We start from the raw sequence: 20964 nt of genomic DNA on the forward strand, positions 1-20964 counted from the left end.
ATGACATTGACATCATCTTTAATATCATTTGTTTCTTAGTAGTCCCCAGTTAGCTAGAAATGGTATTTTTCAATTAATTCTTTCACAATGACCCAGAATTCCCAGAATTTTATGCACAACGAATGATGTGTATTTCTTCCTTTATTCAATATGAAACCACGACTACACAGATAAAATATGATTTAAGCAAATGAGAACAATTAATAAACGCGCACAAATAACACTATAACAAACGCGAGACAATAACAATATGTTTAAAATTGGAAAGAATTTCTAATCAGAGCACACCATGTAACACCTGGAAAATTGTTAAAGCAATGACCAAAAACTAATTTTCAAAATTTGGGAGCCAGAAAACGTCGAAGATCAGATCGGGTTTTTCAGATATTACAAAATATGATATTATTAAGCCTCGGTCACACTGCACCCGATAACGATCCGATAACGATGCAAAAAAATCGCTCGTTATTCAAACTCTTATGTGCGATCACATTGCAGGGATAACGATAACGATTTATCGTTAGTATGTGACCATTGAATTTCCTTACAGTTTGTCGTTATAGTTTATCGTTTATCGTTATCGTCGAACAGTGTGACCGAGGCTTTAGTCTGTTAAAGTATAACGAGAAATTTTAAAATGTCAAGTCTCTAAAAGCCTTCGAAATGAAATAAACCAGCCAATGAGAAATCTTTTTGAAAATAAGATTTGATAAAAAAATCATTATATGTGCAACAAAAAACATGTTGGTAGCTAAAACTATGGGGAAAGATTGAGGGTAAGAAGTTGTTGACTTGTGGTGGCTTATAAATATATGTCTGACAATTTCTTTGAAATTCAGGAAAAATATGATCGAAAACAGAAAATAAAGTGCGTTACTAATGTCGCTATACGAACAACAATGAGTGCGAACATTCAAACTAAGTTTAAAATGTGCAGCAAGAAAATATATAAGTTGAAAAGCTTCGTAAATTATGCAAACTAAAAATGCAAGTTTAAAATTTCGTTGTTTTGGACATTGCTTCTTTTATATCTGCTTTTTCGTGTTTGAAACTAGGATCTTTTGTTTTCTTTTCCTCTTCACTTGGCGTACATTGATTACCCTCACAATAGACGTTTTCAGTTTTCGACGATTTACAAAAATACCAGGATAACCAATAGAAGAATGCTGTCAATACTAAAAATATTTTAAAAACAAGTTGCTTAACAAAAAAACACCAAATGAATGATGTAGTCAACATCTAACGAATGATAAACATACTCCAAAAAACATCATCTTGTAAAGTCAAGATTATATTTGCAAGAGGCAAAATTTAAAGTGACCATATCAGGGTCAGTGCAATAACTTCTTTGTATAACTAAATCGACTTTAAAACATTTGTAATGTATACACCTATGCGGCATCTTAAACTTCTAGTGCGGATTTTTAAGAAGTTTGCAATAACATGTTTATTGAGTTTGACGAAAGCTATATTTTCGTTGCATGTGTTGCCGTTTGCGTCACATCCTGTGCAGAGTCACTTCTAGCCCAAAAAGTCCACGAAGCTAAAATTTTCGTCATATCAAATTTGTTGTAAATGTTATTAAATTTGATTTAAGCTATTTCTCTGACCATGATGTAGGTTCTGACATCAAGCCAACGGCAACGATAATGGTCTATCAATAACTTTGAAATAAAATCAAAGTATTGCTTTAAAATCTCGTCTATTGCAAATCAAACGCGAATCTTGAGTTTACAAGATGTTTTTTAGAGAATGTTTTATCATTCCCCCTCCCCCTCAAACTGTCGGTTGGAAAACGTTTTTGTATACATCTAAAAAATATTAAAATCTTCTGACGTCTTTTCTAGATATACTGCTGACATGACATGTACAATTGACATACCAGATAAAGCAACTCCAAAAATACTAATATTGAGACTGAGATGCGGGATGTCATAATCAAAACATCTTCCTTTTTTATTGCAAAAATTCTGCCATAAATTACACGACTTGTCCACAATATGTCCAAGTATGACCGAGGAAGGTAGCAGTCCGAATGTTTTAAATACCATATAATTTACACCGGTGGCAAATGCTCGTTTGTTGTCTGGAACACATCTTAAAATAAAACAAAATGATCGTTATCTATGAATTAGATCAGGATGAGAGTTAACTTTAATTGCTCTTATATTCTTTTTATGTTTATATTTGTTAATTTTTGATAAGGTATGCTAAATTGCATCATCTAGGCAAGCTGCAAAACGTGACAAATATCTCAACTTAATCTTTGCTGTAAGGAATTCGTCCAGCTTAAATCTAAAAGGCGTTAAAATGCCGATAACTGTTGCTGAAAGCTGACCTCAGTGTGACTGTTCTTGTCGGGACCAATGAAGCGAGACGTATAGCGCTTGCCATCAACGAAAGAAACACAAAAAAAAGAATATTTTCACATTTACGATTACAGTATCCGGGTTTTGCTTCTCCTTTGCCAGCTATACATGAGCAGTTAGCGTACATCTGAAAAACAGTTTTTAATAAACTTGTGCAATCATGACCTTAATTTAGTAGCAAGAACACTACGTTAACGCTTTTTTCCACCAAACAAATTTAATTACTCGATGGTACAAAAGAAGTCGAGCATTGACTCGACCTTAACAAATGGATGCAATCAAAAACTCATCAAACACCTATGAGGAGATAGACAAACGTATATAGCGCTTATGAATAAAAACAGGTAAAGAACGACCTCTGGAGTAGGGAACGAAGTATTTTATAACTTGAAATAAAAAAGTCTGATATTTTTTACTGCTGTTCTTCCCTGACTCTTTATGTCATTATAAAAAATGAAACTCGTATTTTTTTTTCCTACCTTGTTTGGAAGTACTGTTTTACAACCGGCATGACAAGCGTCAACATACGTTAAATTATCTGTTCCACAAATTGGAGAGAATGACTTTAATGAGCAACGGCATTCCGCGTTACATTTATACTTTAACAATTCACCTCCTATGCTTTGACTGTATGAAAGAAGTAAATTGTTAGAAGAACAGATGCCGTTCGATTTCGTCTCTCACCACGTCAAACAAGACAAGCACACATCACCTGTTATGTTCCACAGAAACGCCAACAAAAGGAATATTTTGACATGACGGAATTAAGAATATCAGTGTTCCACCAATCGCAAAAATGTGTAAAATCAAGCATGTTGCAGCTGCGTTTTTACACGACGTTTTGAGAGAGAACTTTCTGACAATATAAGAACCAACAAAGTTACCAACTACAACAAAAAAAAGTTAAAAAAATAGAGTCATTGTTGATTTGAGCACTCCTTTGCACAATGTAAAATTACTGAAATACCATTAAAAAAGTTGTTTAAAGGAAAACTAACCCAGAGCTGAAGATATTGACACGAATGAAAGATAATATCCAGATTTTGCAGGATCCAAGCCAAATTTTACTCGCAGAAACTTCGACATGAAAACCATTATTGAACCAGCGTAAAATGCCAAACATGTCATGCCAAGAGTGTTAAAAACAAACGTACGGTTTTTTAAAAGCTCTTTTAAGTCAGATGGAAGACTCTTTAAGCTGGGTATGCTCATATTTTTTGTTGCATTAAGAAAGCCTTCACGTTTGTATTCTAATCTTCTTTTTTTGGCCCCGGGCAACTCACGTGGAAAACCAAACATAAGTATGGATAAAAGCATAGTGAGTACACCAAAAACAAGAAATCCTATCCACCACGCTCCAATCCATCTCGGATCACGTGGTGTCATCTTAAATCCATCGGGCTATGAACAAAGATCACATTAAGCAACATGGGGGGGGGGCACAAATTCATATACGCATGTCTCTTTAGAAAACAATGGTTTCAAAGGAACTTAATACGGCAGAGCATGCACTGATGCACATATGAATATGCCCCCCCTCTCCTAATCATCGAGTTTGTTACACAATCAGCAATATAGTTACAATTACGAAAAGTTCAAATATGAGTTAACAGTTTATCTGTACAAATAAGTAAGATTACATAATAAAACGTTGACATTCACCTGATATATGTGTACATATATACTGAGAAACTTTCCCCCGATGAGATATCCAATTCCAGGTGAAATGAATTGTGTTGCATTATAAATGCCAAGATACCATGGGAAAGATTTTGATTTAATGTTTTCATCAAGATAAACAATGAATAAAGAAAACAATGGAGCATTTCCAGCTCCCATTATCAACATAGCAATGATAAACACAATTAGGTAGTACCAGTTTCCTCCATAATTTCCAGTTAAACAATGTGCGACTGTTTGGTTTCCAGTATTACATAAACCACCAGAGAATGAACTGACAGGTCGATATTGTCCAATCATGAAATGCGGCAATGCAAACATCGTGATACCAAAACCTGGTAAGTAAATAAGAAAAATATTTTTATAAAATAAAGTGCGAACATCTAATAAAATAATTTAATAAGTTTCAATTGAGTGATTTCATGTGATATATCAGCGGCCATGTTGGTATAGTATAGGGTGTATGAAAATGGCAATGCTCAATAGAACAGAGAATGAAATCAACAAAAAGCAGCCATAAGATGATAAAGTTTCTTGATGAGATGATGAAATTCTAATTCTGTAAATAATTTATGTTCTTCATTCACTGCATATAGCTATAGGACAGCCCAGCTGAGTTCATAAATTAAGGTTTTTTTAGTCATTCGTCGCATTGGGGAAAATAATTTGTGTCAAAGTTTTTAGCTAGATAAATCTACGCAAAATAATTTAAAAATTAGTCAAAAATACTTCTCATGATTGTTTGACTATCGATCTACAAAATATACTCTATGCTATGTTTAGGAAAAAAACCCCACATAAAATCCATACACAAGTACATTTTCGTTCACGAAAACCGTGACTAACGCTTTTAATTGTTGCAAAGCACGAGGATAAAAACTTTGGGTTTATTAATAACTTTTCAAAAAAGCTCAAGACGTACCAGAAACCACAGCACCATAACCCATCCATCTTATCTTGTTACAATAATCGCCATAAAAACTTATAAATATCATCACTATCAAAGCACTCGCATCATTAGCAGCTGAAATTATTCCCAATTCCTTACTAGAGAAGGAAAATCGTCGTTCAATGCTTGGTAACACAAGGCTAGGCATAGCCCAGGCAGCAATACCTACAGAAAATATCAATTGCTTATTGACAAACAAAGTAAGATTAGATCACAGCAAATTAATCCAATATAGTATTCTTTGGGGGAAAATGTATCCATATATATTGACAACAACTTGTTCAAATGATCTACCATCTTAACCATTTTACCAATAATTATTATGGTCAAATTTGTGGGAAAAAATAAAAAAAATATTGGAAGATGCACCTCCACATAGCTACGCAAAAATAATAGAAAAAACGTGCTGTTCTGAGGGCTGTATGTTTGTTATCATAAATCAATTGACAAAAAAATATTATTTATAATTCTAAACCTTGAAAAGTGTTATAAACGCCGAAGATAATAATAAACCAGACGGATGAGTTCAAGAAATTCAGCTGTTTTGGTCGAAACTTTCCCCATCCAAACGCGAAAGTCTCTTTTGTTGTCCTTTTATCATTTGATGACAACAAACTTGCACTACTCCCATTGACAACAACGATAGTCTTGTTCTTTTCCATACGTATTTGTTTTTGGTCGACTTTACTACACCATGTATTTTGTGTTTTAAACTATTAACCCTGTGATAAAAGGATTAAGATTAATGACATTAAATAAACAGATTTGACATCACGTATATAGTCGTATAAACATCTTTACATGCACGCAGATTTAAAATTGAAAATCATTCATAAAATATAACATTTTATCCATATTTTAGCAAGAAATCATTGCAAAACTGTTTTATACTTTCTGTTTTGTTGCATATTTCACATTATTTTAATCCTAACACCTCGTTGATGGATGCATGCAGACTAACTTTATTGTATCTCTGCGAAATGTTTTGAAACAAAACTGAATGTCATGAAAAAAGACCAGTTCCGGTTTGAACTATGATGAAAATCACGCATGAAATGCCAATTTATGCCATGTTTTTCATTTATGTAAAACAGCCTGAAATTCCACTGTCGTTATTTCTATAGTGAAAGGCGAAAGGTTCGCCGTCAACCTTGTATTATCAAAAGTCATATCATTTTTGTGGTTTAAATTATAAAATAAAAATTCGTAATTCCTTGAACTCGTGTATTTGATCATGTATCAATATGATCAAAACGAAAAATTTTGCAAAACACGTGGAAAAGGCTAGCTACAAGCATCGAGTAAGATGGAGGAAGTCTTCCCATAAAAAAAAGTGAAGAACGCTCTTGACATTGAAAAAATGACGATATGTCTAAAGTAGTCTTTGGTGAATGACCATATTTTAGAATTGTTTGTTCCTCATTTTTTACAAATTTTCATTCCAATAAAGCAAATGATGAAAGACGTTCTTTGTACCAGCTGAGTATAATGATTGACTGTATAAACCCCTGTGGTGATTATGGCGACGCAAATACATTATGCAAGCGATTGTATGGGTACATGAAGAAAAAAAAAGGAAGTTTGCTGGGTAAACAAAGTAATCATACAAAATAAAGTGGGTTGTTCCTGAGCTGTAGACAAGCGAAATGTAATTATCTCGCCACTCAAGTATGCTACGCATGTTGACATACTATAAATACGTTTAAAATTTTGACAAATGATCAGTAGACCGTCTATAAAAAACGTTATAATTACTTCATGACATTGCAATGCAAAGCATTCTTCAACATTTCCTTCTTTACAATATTTGGCAAACAAAAAATCGTGGAATCTTATGTAAGGAATTGGTAGAAAGTCAACATGCTTTTAATCTACTCTCGTGAACAAGGTTTTTACTTAAATGTAAAAATGAATGAAAAATAGAAAGTTACGGCAAATCAAACACAATAAAAAGATAACAGCGTATAGCAGAGTATAATAGAGTGTAAAGCGCGCAGTAAACGTGAGGGAATGCGCAAATTTTTCTTATGTATCAAACCGTCGTCAACCTATAACCTCCTTTCATTGTTAATTTTATGGTTTTCTTATCTTTATACGCATTGTTGAGATTTTACATTTTTTATCGCATACTGAGAGAGATTTAGCAAGAAAAAACAACATAATTTAGCACTTGGCAACCCTTAAACACTGCAGTTGTGAGCTAATATATCAGCAGAATGTGATCCATATTTGAAGTAGCCAAAAACTATCATTTATTGATGAATCAGTCATCGCAGAATTACAGATAAAAATTTCCCGCTATTGCAAAAGGTAGACGAAGAAATAATAGGAATGCGTAGCTATCATCTGAAAAAAAAAGCAAATTAACGAGATTGGGATCCTAGTTTAAGTTTGACTTATTATAACATTCAGTTTAGTGGAACAGATTTTTTTCTTACCTTGTAATTCATCACGAGTAAATGGCTGTATATGACAATTTTTATAACAACAGCTAAATGTTAAAAAGGCGCCAAAATGGCATACTAAATATAAGATGCAAAGTACTCACCAGTTTGCTTCACAAGCACTTTAAGAGGCAATAGGACATTGATCTGAAAAAATATCTTATCGACGCAGTGCCTTGTTTAGACAACAGACGCGTAATGTGATATTTGATGTGTAATGTAATATTCGACAGCATGCCATCAGAAGAGTATGATAATTCTATGAATTGTTTATTAAACAAATTCAACTGTCATAGAAATAATTTTTGAATTGCTACACACGCTTGTTAAAATGATCCCATTTTGTGAGTAAAACCTGATGTGTTCCCAAACACTTTATCATAAACACTTAAAGTTCACGTAAGTAGTAATCAGTTTATTTTAACACAATTCAACCAACAAGGCAAATTTGGTCACGAAGAGCGTTAAATTGAGTAATAACATGGTTGCTTCAGGATCTTTTGTTATCACAGGGACGTTTAGTGACGTGTTTCCCTCATCAACATATTCATTAGGGACGATTGGACTAAATATCCATCATCAATATCTTCATTAGGGACGATTAGACTAAATATCCATCATCAATATCTTCATTAGGGACGATTAGACTAAATATCCATCATCCATAAAACATTACGCCTATATTGTTTTAAAATTTTATTTTCGTCATGTAGAAATTGCTTCAGCTTGCACCTTAACTTTCCCACGGCTGAATCATTTTCAATTCTGCTTAATGAAAAAGGTTAATAGCATGATGTCTTTGGCAAGTCCTTTGAAAGCACAATACCCTCAAGCTGCGCCCTCGGACTTTTACTACACCTCACTCAGGCTACGCCCTCGGACTTTCACTAAACCTCCCTCAGTCTGCGCCTCGGACTTTCACTAAACCTCCTCAGTCTGCGCCTTCAGACTTTCACTAAACCTTCCTCAGTCTGCGCACTCGGACTTTGACAAAACCTCCTCAGTCTGCGCACTCGGACTTTCACTAAACCTCCTCAGTCTGCGCACTCGGACTTTCACTAAACCTCCCTCAGTCTGCGTCCTCGAACTTTCACTAAACCTCCCTCAATCTGCGCCCTCAGACTTTTACTGCCTCCCTCAGTCTGCGCACTCGGACTTTCACTAAACCTCCCTCAATCTGCGCCCTCAGACTTTTACTAAACCTCCCTCAGTCTGCGCACTCGGACTTTCACTAAACCTCCCTCAATCTGCGCCCTCAGACTTTTACTAAGCCTCCTTAGTCTGCGCACTCGGACTTTCACTAAGCCTCCTCAATCTGCGCCCTCGGACTTTCACTAAACCTCCCTCAATCTGCGCCCTCAGACTTTTACTAAACCTCCCTCAGTCTGCGCCCTCAGACTTTCACTAAACCTCCATCTATCTGCGCACTCGGCCTTTACTAAACCTCCCTCAATCTGCGCCCTCAGACTTTTACTAAACCTCACTCGGTTTGCGGAACATTTAATCACCAATATCCCTGAAGACATGTTTTACTTATAAATACAAGTTTCTTGTTACTGTTGAATGATGATGAGGTTGCTTATTTTTGCTTCTTATAAAATTCCTCAGCCATTAGTCACAATCCATTTCAACTGCAGTAGACAAGATACAATGCAACTTGCAAAAAAATGTCATTAATGATTAATCTATAAACTTACCTAGAAACGTTCAGAGCCTCCATCCAAAGCAGTCTCTCCATTGACTCCTTTCCAAATGACATTGACATCATCTTTAATATCATTTGTTTCTTAGTAGTCCCCAGTTAGCTAGAAATGGTATTTTTCAATTAATTCTTTCACAATGACCCAGAATTCCCAGAATTTTATGCACAACGAATGATGTGTATTTCTTCCTTTATTCAATATGAAACCACGACTACACAGATAAAATATGATTTAAGCAAATGAGAACAATTAATAAACGCGCACAAATAACACTATAACAAACGCGAGACAATAACAATATGTTTAAAATTGGAAAGCATTTCTAATCAGAACACACCATGTAACACCTGGAATATTGTTAAAGCAATGACCAAAAACTAATTTTCAAAATTAGGGAGCCAGAAAACGTCGAAGACCAGATCGAATTTTTCGGATATTACAAAATATGATATTATTAAGCCTCGGTCACACTGCACCCGATAACGATCCGATAACGATGCAAAAAATCGCTCGTTATTCAAACTCTTATGTGCGGTCACATTGCAGCGATAACGATAACGATTTATCGTTAGTATGTGACCATGGAACTTCCTTATAGTTTATCGTTATCATTATCATCGAACAGTGTGACCGAGGCTTTAGTCTGTTAAAGTATAACGAGAAATTTTAAAATGTCAAGTATCTAAAAGCCTTCAAAATGAAATAAACCAGCCAATGAGAAATCTTTTTGAAAATAAGATTTGATAAAAAAATCATTATATGTGCAACAAAAAACATGTTGGTAGCTAAAACTATGGGAAAGATTGAGGGTAAGAAGAAGTTGTTGACTTGTGGTGGCTTATAAATATATGTCTGACAATTTCTTTGAAATTCAGGAAAAATATGATCGATTTTCTCTGTACTTTTTTATCTTGAATAGTAAGAACACAATATTTTTTTTAAACCGATTTGTTTTACTTTCCATAGTACTTTTTTACAGTATCGATTTATTGAGATCTATATGAATGTTCATGAGAATGCGAAGTGACAATGAAGCATTTATAAAAATAACGACCAAACGTCACTTTAATGGATATTGAAATATTTACGCAGACAGTTTCCTCTTTATTCCAGTAAGACAGACATATAGCCAGGATAATTCGAATCGGAATCGTTTACGCGCCACCTCATCTGATCTTTTGCTCAATAACTCTACCTCATATTCACTTCCTGAATAAGAACATCGTCAAAACGACTACAGCAAGTTTTTAGAAACTAATTTTATTACAAAAACAAAGAACTGACTTTTATAGATGTTTTCACAATCTTATTTAAGGCTACAACGTTTTCATATAAATAGCCAAACCGCAAATGAAATGTTACAAAAAATGAACGAAAAAACACTTACCAAGCCGACGTTTTAGCTCTTCTTCTGAAACAGAGCATGGAGGGCCCTCTGAAAAAGTGAATAATGTCAAGTCCACTTAACGTTGCCTATACGTAAGAACTTTTACAAAGCGGACTTTAACGCACATCAATAAAACGCATGAAACAACACATATGAAGCAGTTACGAGATTTTTTATTTAATTTTTGAAGTTAAAATTTCGAAGGAAAAGTTCTGGCTATACATAGACTCATCATTTTTCAATGAAATTAGCTGCTTTCTTTAGTTTTATTGTACCCAAAGAACAACAGAAAACTCTTTAAGCAACTTTACAACGACACAAAAGCAAAATTTACATAGAAATCTACAAAATAATACCTGGATGTGCTTTATCGTCATATAAAAAAGCTTGAATCAAAATTCGACCATGAGAGGGATCAAGAAGTTCCAAAGACGTCTTAAGATGCCTGCAATTATAATTTTAATGAATAAACTACGCCAATGTCTGAACAAACAAAGGTAAACAACAAAACTAAAAACTAAACTAAAAACTAAACAAAGGTAAACAACAAAACGTGCCGTTCTGCCACCTTTTTTGAAAGTATTTGGACTATTTTCAATTTTTTTGTTAGCATTAAAAAAGTGAACATTAAATTTTTATTAATACAAACCAAAGCTTCACAAGAGCATAATGTTCACAAAACGTTTTCAGCTACAAATCAAACTCACCTGTCCCAATCATTTGGTACTAAAGCACCTAAAGCATTGCAATCCCAAATGCCATCCACTTTTCCACCTATAAGCAAACTAGAGAAATTTCCTCATTTATACATGGGAAATTGAATTTTGTTTTACACGTAAATTAATGCACTTTCAAAGCAGTCACTAAGGCCAAACAAAAATTCGCAAACATCCTTGTTTGACATGTTTGTTGACAAGATAATTCGACATAACCTAACCTGCTTAATTTGAAATAGTCACCAACAAATATTGTTAACTTTCCATCAAAAGCCTATAAAAAATATGCAACAAAATACAAAAATCCAACCAATTACGCCATTCTCGTGCATAAAATTTTGTTGATGTACTATCCCTAACCATGGTTCTCTTCACAATATTCGCACAATTCTTTATTTGATTTCATGAAGCTGTCTTTACCAAATAAATGTCAATGAAGAAATTACTCTAACAATAACCTCAAAACATTGGTAACCATCCACCGTTTTCACTTTAAATGATATTTTATTTTCTTGAAAAAAATCATCAACAGCTTTTTGAATTAGTTCAACACCTATGGCATGATGACCATTTTCAACAAGCCTAAAGAAAACAAAAATATTCTCACACTGAGATTAACAAGAATAAAACTTTATTCGCTCATATAAAGACATGTCACAGCTGTTCTCATTCTGTTCAAGTTGATCATAAAGATGTAATTAAATAAATGTGCATGAACTAAATTACTGATACCATAAAAGATCAAGTGTCTTGCCACAGAATGGTACCAAGATTTTGCAAGCTTTTTTACCATCCGTTAAAAATTCAATGTTGTCTTTTAAGTTTCTAAAATAACAATGATGGGAAGTTGCATCAGTGTTCAAGGTTGTGGGCAATTTAAAAAGTCGAATTCAAACTTTTATGTCTATATCATTTCTTTAGCTATGTTAAAAGCTTAAATTCAACATAGCTATAGCTTATGCCATAGGCGGCCCAAAAATTCACTAAAATATATTTTCCTAAAATATATATAATCAATTAATACAAAGTTTGCTGCGCACGGTACGTCTGTTACGATGAAATGGGGAGAGTTATCGTTCGTTAATACAATTTAGCTAGCTAAGAGATTTTTTGGGCTGCCTATGGCCGTACAGAATTAAGTAAAGCTCAGGGACAGCGGAGAGGTTTCAAAAGTGGGGAGGGGGTGGGGTGGGGCAAAGAAGGTCCCAGAATCGGATTGTTGTTCCCAGTATAGCAAAGTTCTTTTTAACAGTTTTATCAGTAATCATTCAATTTACAAAATTTGTTTGATTGCTCAGGCACGGGCACCAATGTGAACACAACATCTTGATAGTGCCCGAGTCTGGGCACCACGAAAATAGGTAGTACACGAGTACGGTGCTCAGGCACGGGCACCAATCTGAACGACGACACGTGAGTAACGTGTACAGAGAAGCACGTTTTCACGACACGGTTTCAAAACTTGTTTACAAAGAAAAACATGAAATTATAAATAGTCGAAGCTAGTGGGTACTACGTAGTGTGAACGGCCTGCAGATTTTTGCCCGAACCAGGATATCGTACTCCGGCAATCTGTCTAAACGTGCTATAATTGATCAATTTAACGTGAACTGAAAAATGAAAGTGGAACATAAGCGAGACATCAAATAGTGTTAAACATCCATACTTATAAAATGTAAGTATTTCCCTGGGGCGGATTTTTACACTTTTACACTATACAAAGCAAGAGATTATGAAAAGTGGGGGCCCCCCTTGCCCTCTTCTCCGCAGCCCTGATTAGCTCTCCTGAATTGTTATTGCTGCTATTTGCCAATTTCTCAGCAAAGTCAAGAATAAATTTTCAGAAAATTAATTATATTGTTTTTCAGTCAATGAACACTACAATATTGCAAAACAGGAGAAAAAGGCTGGCTTATCACCACTGGCAAGATATAACATCTGAAATAAAACATCACAGACTCTGTCGAATATATTTATTTTTCAAGTGTAAGATACCATAGTGGTGATGTTTTTATTCCACTACTCGATAAACAGCAAAACAGAAGGAATGTGACCTTTTGAATCAGGAATGATAGTAACAGTTAGTAACAAAGGTGGAGGACAAGAGATGTGATAGTCTACAAGACAAATGCTGGCCAATATAAGAATGGTTGTTAATAAATAAGTGGTAGCCACAAAGAGAAATGGTACTGATTCAGGAGAATAGCCAAGAGGAGCAAAGGGGCAATGCCTTGATCCTCCATTTTCACAACAAGTTTAAATTGAAAGCTATATTATGTCATGCTCTAGGTGACTTCACCTTCCTTGTCATAAATCCTGCCTACATATTCCTGTCAATAAGGGAATATGTATTAAATGAGGGAAGTGTGTAATCAATATGGCAATGGTAGAAATGCTGCATGTGTTCAATAGCAGTGAAGATGCCAGAAATGTATAAAAAAACTTACTAACACAAATTTAAAGGTACATGATAGTCTTATGAATACAAAAGGTTCTGCCATTAACATATCTGCAGCTCAGTAAAGTTTTCACATGGAGAAAGGAAGAAAGGGGATGTACTGGATTTAGTTCAACTTGCAAAATTCTACTGTATTAAGTTCAACAGATATAAATAACTTTGGAAGTGGGTTGGAATTTAGAAAACCCTCCCTTATGAATAACAACCAGATTGGAAAACTTGCACTCACTAGCTGCTACTGAGCTACACAATTTAAAGCTACATCTTGCACCTAAATTTTGCTTTGCTCATACTTATCAAGCAATCCATAATTCCACATTGCTGACGCTTGCTTGCCAACCTGCTTTTAAACTTAATACCCCAGATATAAGGTAGTGGTATATATTCTATATGAAACATTAAGTCTGTAACTATGATAAGAATTCATGAACTGAGTCTAATTCAGGGTTTGTGTGAAAAAGCTCACAACTTATTTCGAATTATAACTCACTCGCAGCTAGTGTTCATACGCCCTCGGCTGTTGGCTATACCATTTAGGGAAATCGATACAAGTTTTCCTACCTGGAATGTCAATATACTTGAAATGCGCAATTCTAAATTTGGCAAGTGAAAACCAAACTAATTACAAGCTGTAATAAAGCCTATCATTTTTGGTCTCATCAGACATCATAGATTAATTTTCTACAGACTTGAAGTCGTGAAAGCTAGCTTACGTGTTAACGTGAGATAAATGCCAATTATGCCATCCACTTGTGGCTGTCGCCCATGCACTTTCCCAATCTTCAAATTGCAATGCAATTGCGCCCGACATTTTATTTGTTCAAGGTTCTGGTTGGCTATTTCGGCAAATTACTTAATAATTAAAACGCTGTGTACAACGACCGCCCTGAAGATTCACACAAGGACAAAAAATATCAAAGAGATCGAACGATAAAATCACCCCCAATCGAGTGAATCGACCGACTTCTATTGAATAAGACCGTCACGGTGCTTTACTTCAGAATATGATAATTCTTTAATTGAAATACTCCTAAGGCAGTAGAAGCTATACTATGACTATAGGAGTAGGTCAGCCCAATACAATAACACGAGTTTACATTTCTATATAACTCGTGCTGAAAATATTAACAGGTAACATAAAACTCGCAAACCTATGCCATCAAAGAAGCTATACTTCAAAAATCTTCAATAATCATACACTTCTTAAACGTACTTTCAATTTCAGACAATTGTGAGGAATTATTTGTCGAAATTCAAAAACTATTGATGTGTAATAAGTGATCAAAACTGATGCCAAGTCACACCTCAATGATCCAGAATTCTTTGTAAGCATGATACGATATATGTCCCTTCATCCATTTATCCAATATGGAACGACGACGGACGACTACACAGATACAGATCATACAGATACAGTATGATTCAAGCAAAGTTAGAAAAACGAATAAAAAAGCACAAAAAGCCGATAACACTTGATATTGTCGCCGTAACAATAACACCATGCTGAAAAGATGGCATGCAATTTTAATCCGAGCACACCATGTACGTAACACCTGGAATATGGATAAAGTTGTGACCTAAATCAAATTTTCGAGCTTTGGGAATCGGCAAACGTTGAAGTAGAACAAAGCTTTTCGAAAAGTACAAATTATGCTACTGTTATTCTGTCATAGTACAACGATAAAGTCTAAAATGCCAAGTCTCTAAAAGCCTCAAAATGAAATGAATCAGTAAATGAGAGAAATATCTTTGAAATCAGTTGAGATTTGATAAAAATTACTCTATGCGCAACAAAAAACATTTCGGTAAAATTATGGGGGAAAGATTGATAAGAGAGAGGGGTTGTGTTGGCTTAAGACTCTTACACAGTCTTTTCTAACTCATTGTAACTTCATAGGTATGTCTGACAACTTATTAGAAATTCAGGCAAAATATGACCCACTCTGGAGTTTTATATCTCGAATAGTAAGAGCACATGCAATATTGATTTTTTGAGCTGATTTGTTTTTGATGTTTTACTTTCCACTGTACTTTTTAAACTGTATCAAATTATTGTGAAAGAAATGTTCCTGAGATATAAGTAAGCATTTTATTTAATATTTTTTGTAAGGAAGAGGTCAATTTAGTGAATGGACATAGAAATATTTATGCAGACACGTTCCTCTTTATTCCAGTAACACAGACATAAAGCCAGGGTTTTTTAAAACGTTCGCGCGCCACCTCATCTGATTCTTTGCTCAATAGTTGTATCTCGTATTCATTTCCTGAATAAGAACATCGTCATTTAACACGAATAATTACATCACATTGAAAAAAATTGATTTAATTTTCATAAAGAACATTCAAAATATCTAAAAGAAATGTTTGAAACACTACAGCCAACACTACGCCAGTGAACTCCATATATATATATATATATAAATATTGAGTTCACTGAATTACGTATGGCAACCCCAGCATTGACTTAAAAAAAGTATTCAAAATCAATAAAGCAAGCTAAACCATACACCAGTAACAAACGCAAGCAGTATGGGGGCAGAATAGCAAAAACAGAAACGGAACAACTTATATGGTTCAATCTAACATGCCATCTTCAATAGCTAAATCACTACTTAAGAACCGGATAATCTGAGGTTTTAGCAGTTTTGAATTTTTGACAAACTTATTTTATAATAAACAATATTCAGGGTGTCTGAAAAAAAATATGAAGTTTGGAAAATGTCTCTAAAGTCATTGACGCGCAAGATTTGCCAAAACCTTTGGTAGAAATAGGTCGTTGGACTTCAACTGGTTTATCTGAAAGTAAAAGTTTCGCAAAAAATAACAATTTTTAGAATGAGAATTGTTAAGGAGAAGCACTTTTGAAATAGCTTGCGCACAAAAATGATGAAGCTAAAAAGAAATTAGAAGACATAGGGTTAAAATTTGACGGATGTTGTTCAAGCTAACAAAGTTTTACGAAATTTGGCTGATGTGTAGGCGAGCGCTTCGCTTTCAAATTGCCAATTATTTTGAATTCAGTTAATGCCATCTTGTTACAATCCTCATCAATTATGCATAAATTTGAGCTTAAATTAATCCAAATATGAATTACTGATGAAGTTTTAAGAAAATGGCATTTAAAAAGAGAAAAACGCAAAATAATCTGCAATTTGGATTCCTGGCGTTCTCGTGCATGTTTGGAACAAATATCTGGGAAATTTGTAAACTTGAACAACATTTCCCATATTTAAACCGTATTTGTTCCAATTGCTTTTTAGCTTTGCCATTTTCGTGCACAAACTTTCTCAAGCTTCTCGGTAGCAAAAATGGTTATTGTTTGCGAAGCTTTTAATGTCAGATGATCCATTGGAAGTCCAACTACCTATTCCATCAAAGGTTTTTGCAGATCTTGCGCGATGATAACTTTAGCGACGATTTCCTATCTGTTTAGTTTTAATACATCCTATGTATAGAATTTTGCAGATGTTTTCAAAAGCTTGGATACATAACTATAACGCATCTCATAAAATATTCATTCCTGCTAGATCATGTATATTGATCCACAGTCATTCATTTCAATGCGTCTAACTTATGCTTCAAGATTGGTGATCATAAAATAAAGGCAACAAAAAATATGTTATTAAAAGATGAACGAGAGCACACTTACCCAGCCGACGTTTCAGCTCTTCTTGTGAAACAGAGCATGGAGGACCAGCTGCAAATAATAAACAAACACGTCATTTTACAAATGACTGTCTTATCTCACCTCAAATTTTCAGAATCTTCCAGCCAGATCATGAAAAAAACTCGCCGTTGCATAGTACATCAATAAAAAGCAGCACGTACATGAAACAATTAAAACATTTTCCATATAATATTGGGAGTCAATTTTATAGAAAACGTTTTGGCTACTTTTTAATACAGAACATTTTCAATTGAATTCAATAGCTTTCTCAAGATTTAGTCCTCGAAAAACAGCACAAAATTTTTTATGCAACTTCATCCCCACACAAAATGGCTTACGCCCATAAGTCAAGTACAAAATAATACCTGGATGTGCTTTATCGTCATATAAAAAAGCTTGCATTAAAATTCGACCGTGAGAAGGATCAAGAAGTTCCAAAGACGTCTTAAGATGTCTGCAATTATAATCTTAATAAATGACAAACTATAACAATTTCCTAGTTTTAAGTAAAAGCAAAAGTGAGACCTTGTATCAAAGATAAAAATACTGGCGGACGGCAAGCAGTGGATGCGGATGTCAAGATTTTATCAATTTCTAATTTTCTAATACTTTTTAAAATCACCAAAAAATCTCTTTAACTTTGGTGATTTAACCGTGTCGAATAGTGAATATTTAGAGCTCCCTAATTGTGAATAAATGTAATTACTTTGCTAACTTTGTACTGTACTGAATGTATTATGCACTGTACTAAGAGTAAATTTAGTATTCTTGCTGAATTCGTTTCTGTAAATTTTTGTACGCCCCACGTGGAAAACAACTTATCAAAAAAGAACATTAACGTTTACTTTGTTTGAGAATTTTTTACTTTGTATGTTTATTAATAAACTAAAACTTCACAAGTCCTAATCAAATAAGATCATAATATTCACAGTAAATAGTTAAATTCAAACTCACCTATCCCAATAACTTGGTACTAAAGCTCCTAAAGCATTACAATCCCAAATGCCATCCACTTTTCCACCTATAAGCAAACTACAGAAATTTCTTCATTTATACATAGGCTACATTGTAAGCAGCATTAGGTGACAAGATAATTGCACATACCCTAACCTGCTGAATTTGAAATAGTCACCAACAAATATTGTTAATTTTCCATCAAATGTCTGCAAAAAATATGCAATAAAATGAGCCAAAAACTCATATAGAGACTTCCTTTCTCATGCAAAAGATTTTCTAATTCATTATCTTCATTGTTCCCTTCACATATGATTAATGCAAATTTTACTTTATTTGGACCTGTGTTACTGAATAAATGTCATTAAAATTACACTAACAATAACCTCAAAACATTGGTAATCTTCTACTGTTTTCACTTTATATGAGATTTTATTTTCTTGAAAAAAATCATCAACAGCTTTTTGAATTAGTTCAACACCTATGACGCTATGACCATTTTCAACAAGCCTAAAGAAAACAAAAATATTGTTACATGATTGAGCTACATATCTTGAAATGACAACTATTATTTCACACAGTAAACAATCTTGGGATACTTTGAAATATATTAAACAAAACTACCATTTCATAAATTTGTATTTTTGCTTCATTATCTTGGTTTCCAAAGCTTGAAATTAAAAAATTCACACAAAGCAAATGATGATTTGCTATTTATGTATATTGACTTTAAAAAAATACAATCTTAATTTTGAAAAGCTATATTTTCTTTTCAAAGTTGGGTAAACTTTAAACTACCAAAGACTTGTCTGAAGACTTGTCTCAGCTGTTCTAACTCATTCTGTTCAAGTTGATCATAAAGAATGTAATTAAATAAATGTGCATGAACTAAATTACTGATACCATAAAAGATCAAGTGTCTTGCCACAGAATGGTACCAAGATTTTGCAAGCTTTCTTACCATCCGTTAAAAATTCAATGTTGTCTTTTAAATTCCTACAATATGGAAAGTAAAACTGGACTTTAAAATTGAATTTTAACCTTTGATACACATGCACATCATTTCTTAAGTACAGGTAAGGTCTTTGGGTTGAAAGCTAGCAATTCAACATGCAGCTATATAGCTTATGCAGGACACATAGCAAAGCTGTCCCAAATTGCTACTCTTGCTATGCAGGAATTTCTCAGTAAAGTTATGATTTATTTCTTTAGAAAATTAAATTTATTGATTAATTTTCAAGTCTGTGAACACAAAAATATTTGCAAAGCAGGAGAAAAGTCAGGCTGGCTTCACCACTGGCACAAACTAGCATCTGACAAGACACAACTACATACTAAATTCAGTAAATTGTTAATTTTCAAGTATAAGATACCACAGTGGCATTTTTATCCCACAGGAGATGGTTGTCAATAAAAAAGGTGGTTGCCACAGAGAGATGGTAGAGATTATAGAGTATCAGGAAATAGTCTTTGGGGGAGGGGATGAGACATGCATTGATAGAAGTTGTAGAATAGTTGCATGTGTTCAGTAGCATTTCAGATAATGGAAATATGTTATAGAAACCAACTAGAAAACAAATGTACAAACTGATGAAAATTCTATGCGTACAACCAGTTCTGTCAAGAACATACGCAGCCTGATAAATCAAAGTTTTCAGTAAAAGCAAACATTTTGAACGATATCATTTCTCTACGAATCTAAATACGATAAATAATTAGAGCACTTCATAAATTTATGGAAGAAAGGACATTTTGGATTTAGCTCAAATTGCAAAACTTGAGGTTGAATCATAGGCCGTGAGGTTTAATTTTAGAAAATCATCCCTGAACAATGTAAGGACACTGACCCAATGCTCTCAACATTTGTAGATTTCATCAGACATCATATTATGATTTTCTAGAGACTTGAAGATTTTTTAAAGCTAACTTACGTGTTAACGTGAGATTTATGCCATCCTGTTCTGTTCGTCGCCCATGCATTCTCCCAATCTTCGAATCGCTTTGCAATTGGGCCGGGCATTGTACTTGTTCAGTGTTCAAATTAGATATTTTGGCAAATTACTAAATAAAACGCTGTGCGCAACAGCCACCCTGAAGATCCACTCAAGAATAGAAAATTATAAAAATATCATCCACAAGAGCAAACAATGACCGCCTATTGACCGACCTCAATTGAACCTCTAAGGACTAACCACTGTTGGTCACAGCACTTTAATTTAAACTTAATGAAAATTCTTTTACAACAGTTAAAACTGTAATTTACGACAGCAAAATAGAATACAAAGTAAAGTAATTATATACCTAAAAATATTATTTATTTATTTTTGAAATTAATTAAATTTTTTAAAACTATACTAAATTTTGAGCAAGTTATTTGTAGATGTCATATTGTGTAAAAATTGGACAACTAACCCACATGTACGCTACGCTGCCTCAAATTCACCATAAACAAGAATAAGAAATGATAGTTAATGTCACAAAACATTGGACTGTCAATAATTCATGTAAACCAGGCACAGCTTTTTAATAATTTTATCGTATTTAGAAGACGCCCGCCACTTCACTACCATTTCTGATTTTGAATTTGTGTTATCATAATAATAGTGGATTATCGATTGGACTCAGAAACCGTAAATT

The 20964-nt window shown here is 34.0% G+C and overlaps 3 protein-coding genes across 6 annotated transcripts; all 3 read right to left on the bottom strand.

The window, feature by feature from the left end:
• Positions 1-128: 128 nt before the first annotated feature.
• LOC124445616 (solute carrier organic anion transporter family member 4A1-like) lies at positions 129-9497 on the bottom strand. 2 transcript variants are annotated; one of them, XM_046996356.1, is made up of 10 exons: positions 9140-9497; positions 5474-5720; positions 4972-5163; positions 4032-4384; positions 3368-3770; positions 3082-3256; positions 2849-2996; positions 2339-2496; positions 1883-2097; positions 129-1175 (listed from the first exon to the last, which is right to left on the bottom strand). In XM_046996356.1, the coding sequence occupies exons 2-10, from the start codon at positions 5658-5660 to the stop codon at positions 994-996; spliced, it is 2013 nt and encodes a 670-aa protein (XP_046852312.1). In that variant the 5' UTR covers positions 5661-5720; positions 9140-9497; the 3' UTR covers positions 129-993. The 2 variants fall into 2 exon arrangements, with proteins under 2 accessions (XP_046852312.1, XP_046852311.1); XM_046996355.1 differs by lacking the exon at positions 9140-9497 and adding an exon at positions 7547-7715.
• Positions 9498-10077: 580 nt separating this feature from the next.
• On the bottom strand, positions 10078-15119 carry LOC124446704 (probable thiopurine S-methyltransferase). Of its 2 annotated transcripts, none has more exons than XM_046997560.1 (8): positions 15011-15119; positions 11981-12073; positions 11707-11830; positions 11470-11522; positions 11240-11317; positions 10889-10977; positions 10533-10580; positions 10078-10354 (listed from the first exon to the last, which is right to left on the bottom strand). In XM_046997560.1, the coding sequence occupies exons 1-8, from the start codon at positions 15037-15039 to the stop codon at positions 10230-10232; spliced, it is 639 nt and encodes a 212-aa protein (XP_046853516.1). In that variant the 5' UTR covers positions 15040-15119; the 3' UTR covers positions 10078-10229. The 2 variants fall into 2 exon arrangements, with proteins under 2 accessions (XP_046853516.1, XP_046853515.1); XM_046997559.1 differs by lacking the exon at positions 15011-15119 and adding an exon at positions 14420-14681.
• A 653-nt stretch (positions 15120-15772) lies between these two features.
• Positions 15773-20939, bottom strand: LOC124446705 (probable thiopurine S-methyltransferase). Of its 2 annotated transcripts, none has more exons than XM_046997562.1 (8): positions 20259-20939; positions 19231-19323; positions 18714-18837; positions 18484-18536; positions 18328-18405; positions 17739-17827; positions 17356-17403; positions 15773-15970 (listed from the first exon to the last, which is right to left on the bottom strand). In XM_046997562.1, the coding sequence occupies exons 1-8, from the start codon at positions 20345-20347 to the stop codon at positions 15852-15854; spliced, it is 693 nt and encodes a 230-aa protein (XP_046853518.1). In that variant the 5' UTR covers positions 20348-20939; the 3' UTR covers positions 15773-15851. The 2 variants fall into 2 exon arrangements, with proteins under 2 accessions (XP_046853518.1, XP_046853517.1); XM_046997561.1 differs by having other exon boundaries at positions 18478-18536.
• Positions 20940-20964: the final 25 nt, after the last annotated feature.

The sequence above is a fragment of the Xenia sp. Carnegie-2017 genome, unplaced genomic scaffold, assembly GCF_021976095.1.
Source record: "Xenia sp. Carnegie-2017 unplaced genomic scaffold, XeniaSp_v1 HiC_scaffold_22, whole genome shotgun sequence".
NCBI lineage: Eukaryota > Metazoa > Cnidaria > Anthozoa > Malacalcyonacea > Xeniidae > Xenia > Xenia sp. Carnegie-2017.

Bases quoted from the DNA above. Each gene is read 5' to 3' on its own strand.
- LOC124446705 (XM_046997561.1), bottom strand. From the start codon at position 20,347: ATGCCCGGCCCAATTGCAAAGCGATTCGAAGATTGGGAGAATGCATGG. The intron at 18,838-19,230 runs GTATCAGTAATT...TGTTTTCTTTAG, and splicing joins AAGACACTTGATCTTTTATG to GCTTGTTGAAAATGGTCATA. The intron at 17,828-18,327 runs GTGAGTTTGAAT...TTATAATTGCAG, and splicing joins GTACCAAGTTATTGGGATAG to ACATCTTAAGACGTCTTTGG.
- LOC124445616 (XM_046996356.1), bottom strand. From the start codon at position 5,660: ATGGAAAAGAACAAGACTATCGTTGTTGTCAATGGGAGTAGTGCAAGT. The intron at 3,771-4,031 runs GTGAATGTCAAC...CTTTGTTCATAG, and splicing joins TATATGTACACATATATCAG to CCCGATGGATTTAAGATGAC. The intron at 3,257-3,367 runs GTTAGTTTTCCT...TTTTTGTTGTAG, and splicing joins GTCAATATCTTCAGCTCTGG to TTGGTAACTTTGTTGGTTCT.
- LOC124446704 (XM_046997559.1), bottom strand. From the start codon at position 14,517: ATGTCGGGCGCAATTGCATTGCAATTTGAAGATTGGGAAAGTGCATGG. The intron at 10,978-11,239 runs GTGAGTTTGATT...TTATAATTGCAG, and splicing joins GTACCAAATGATTGGGACAG to GCATCTTAAGACGTCTTTGG. The intron at 10,355-10,532 runs GTAAGTGTTTTT...GTTCTTATTCAG, and splicing joins AGAGCTAAAACGTCGGCTTG to GAAGTGAATATGAGGTAGAG.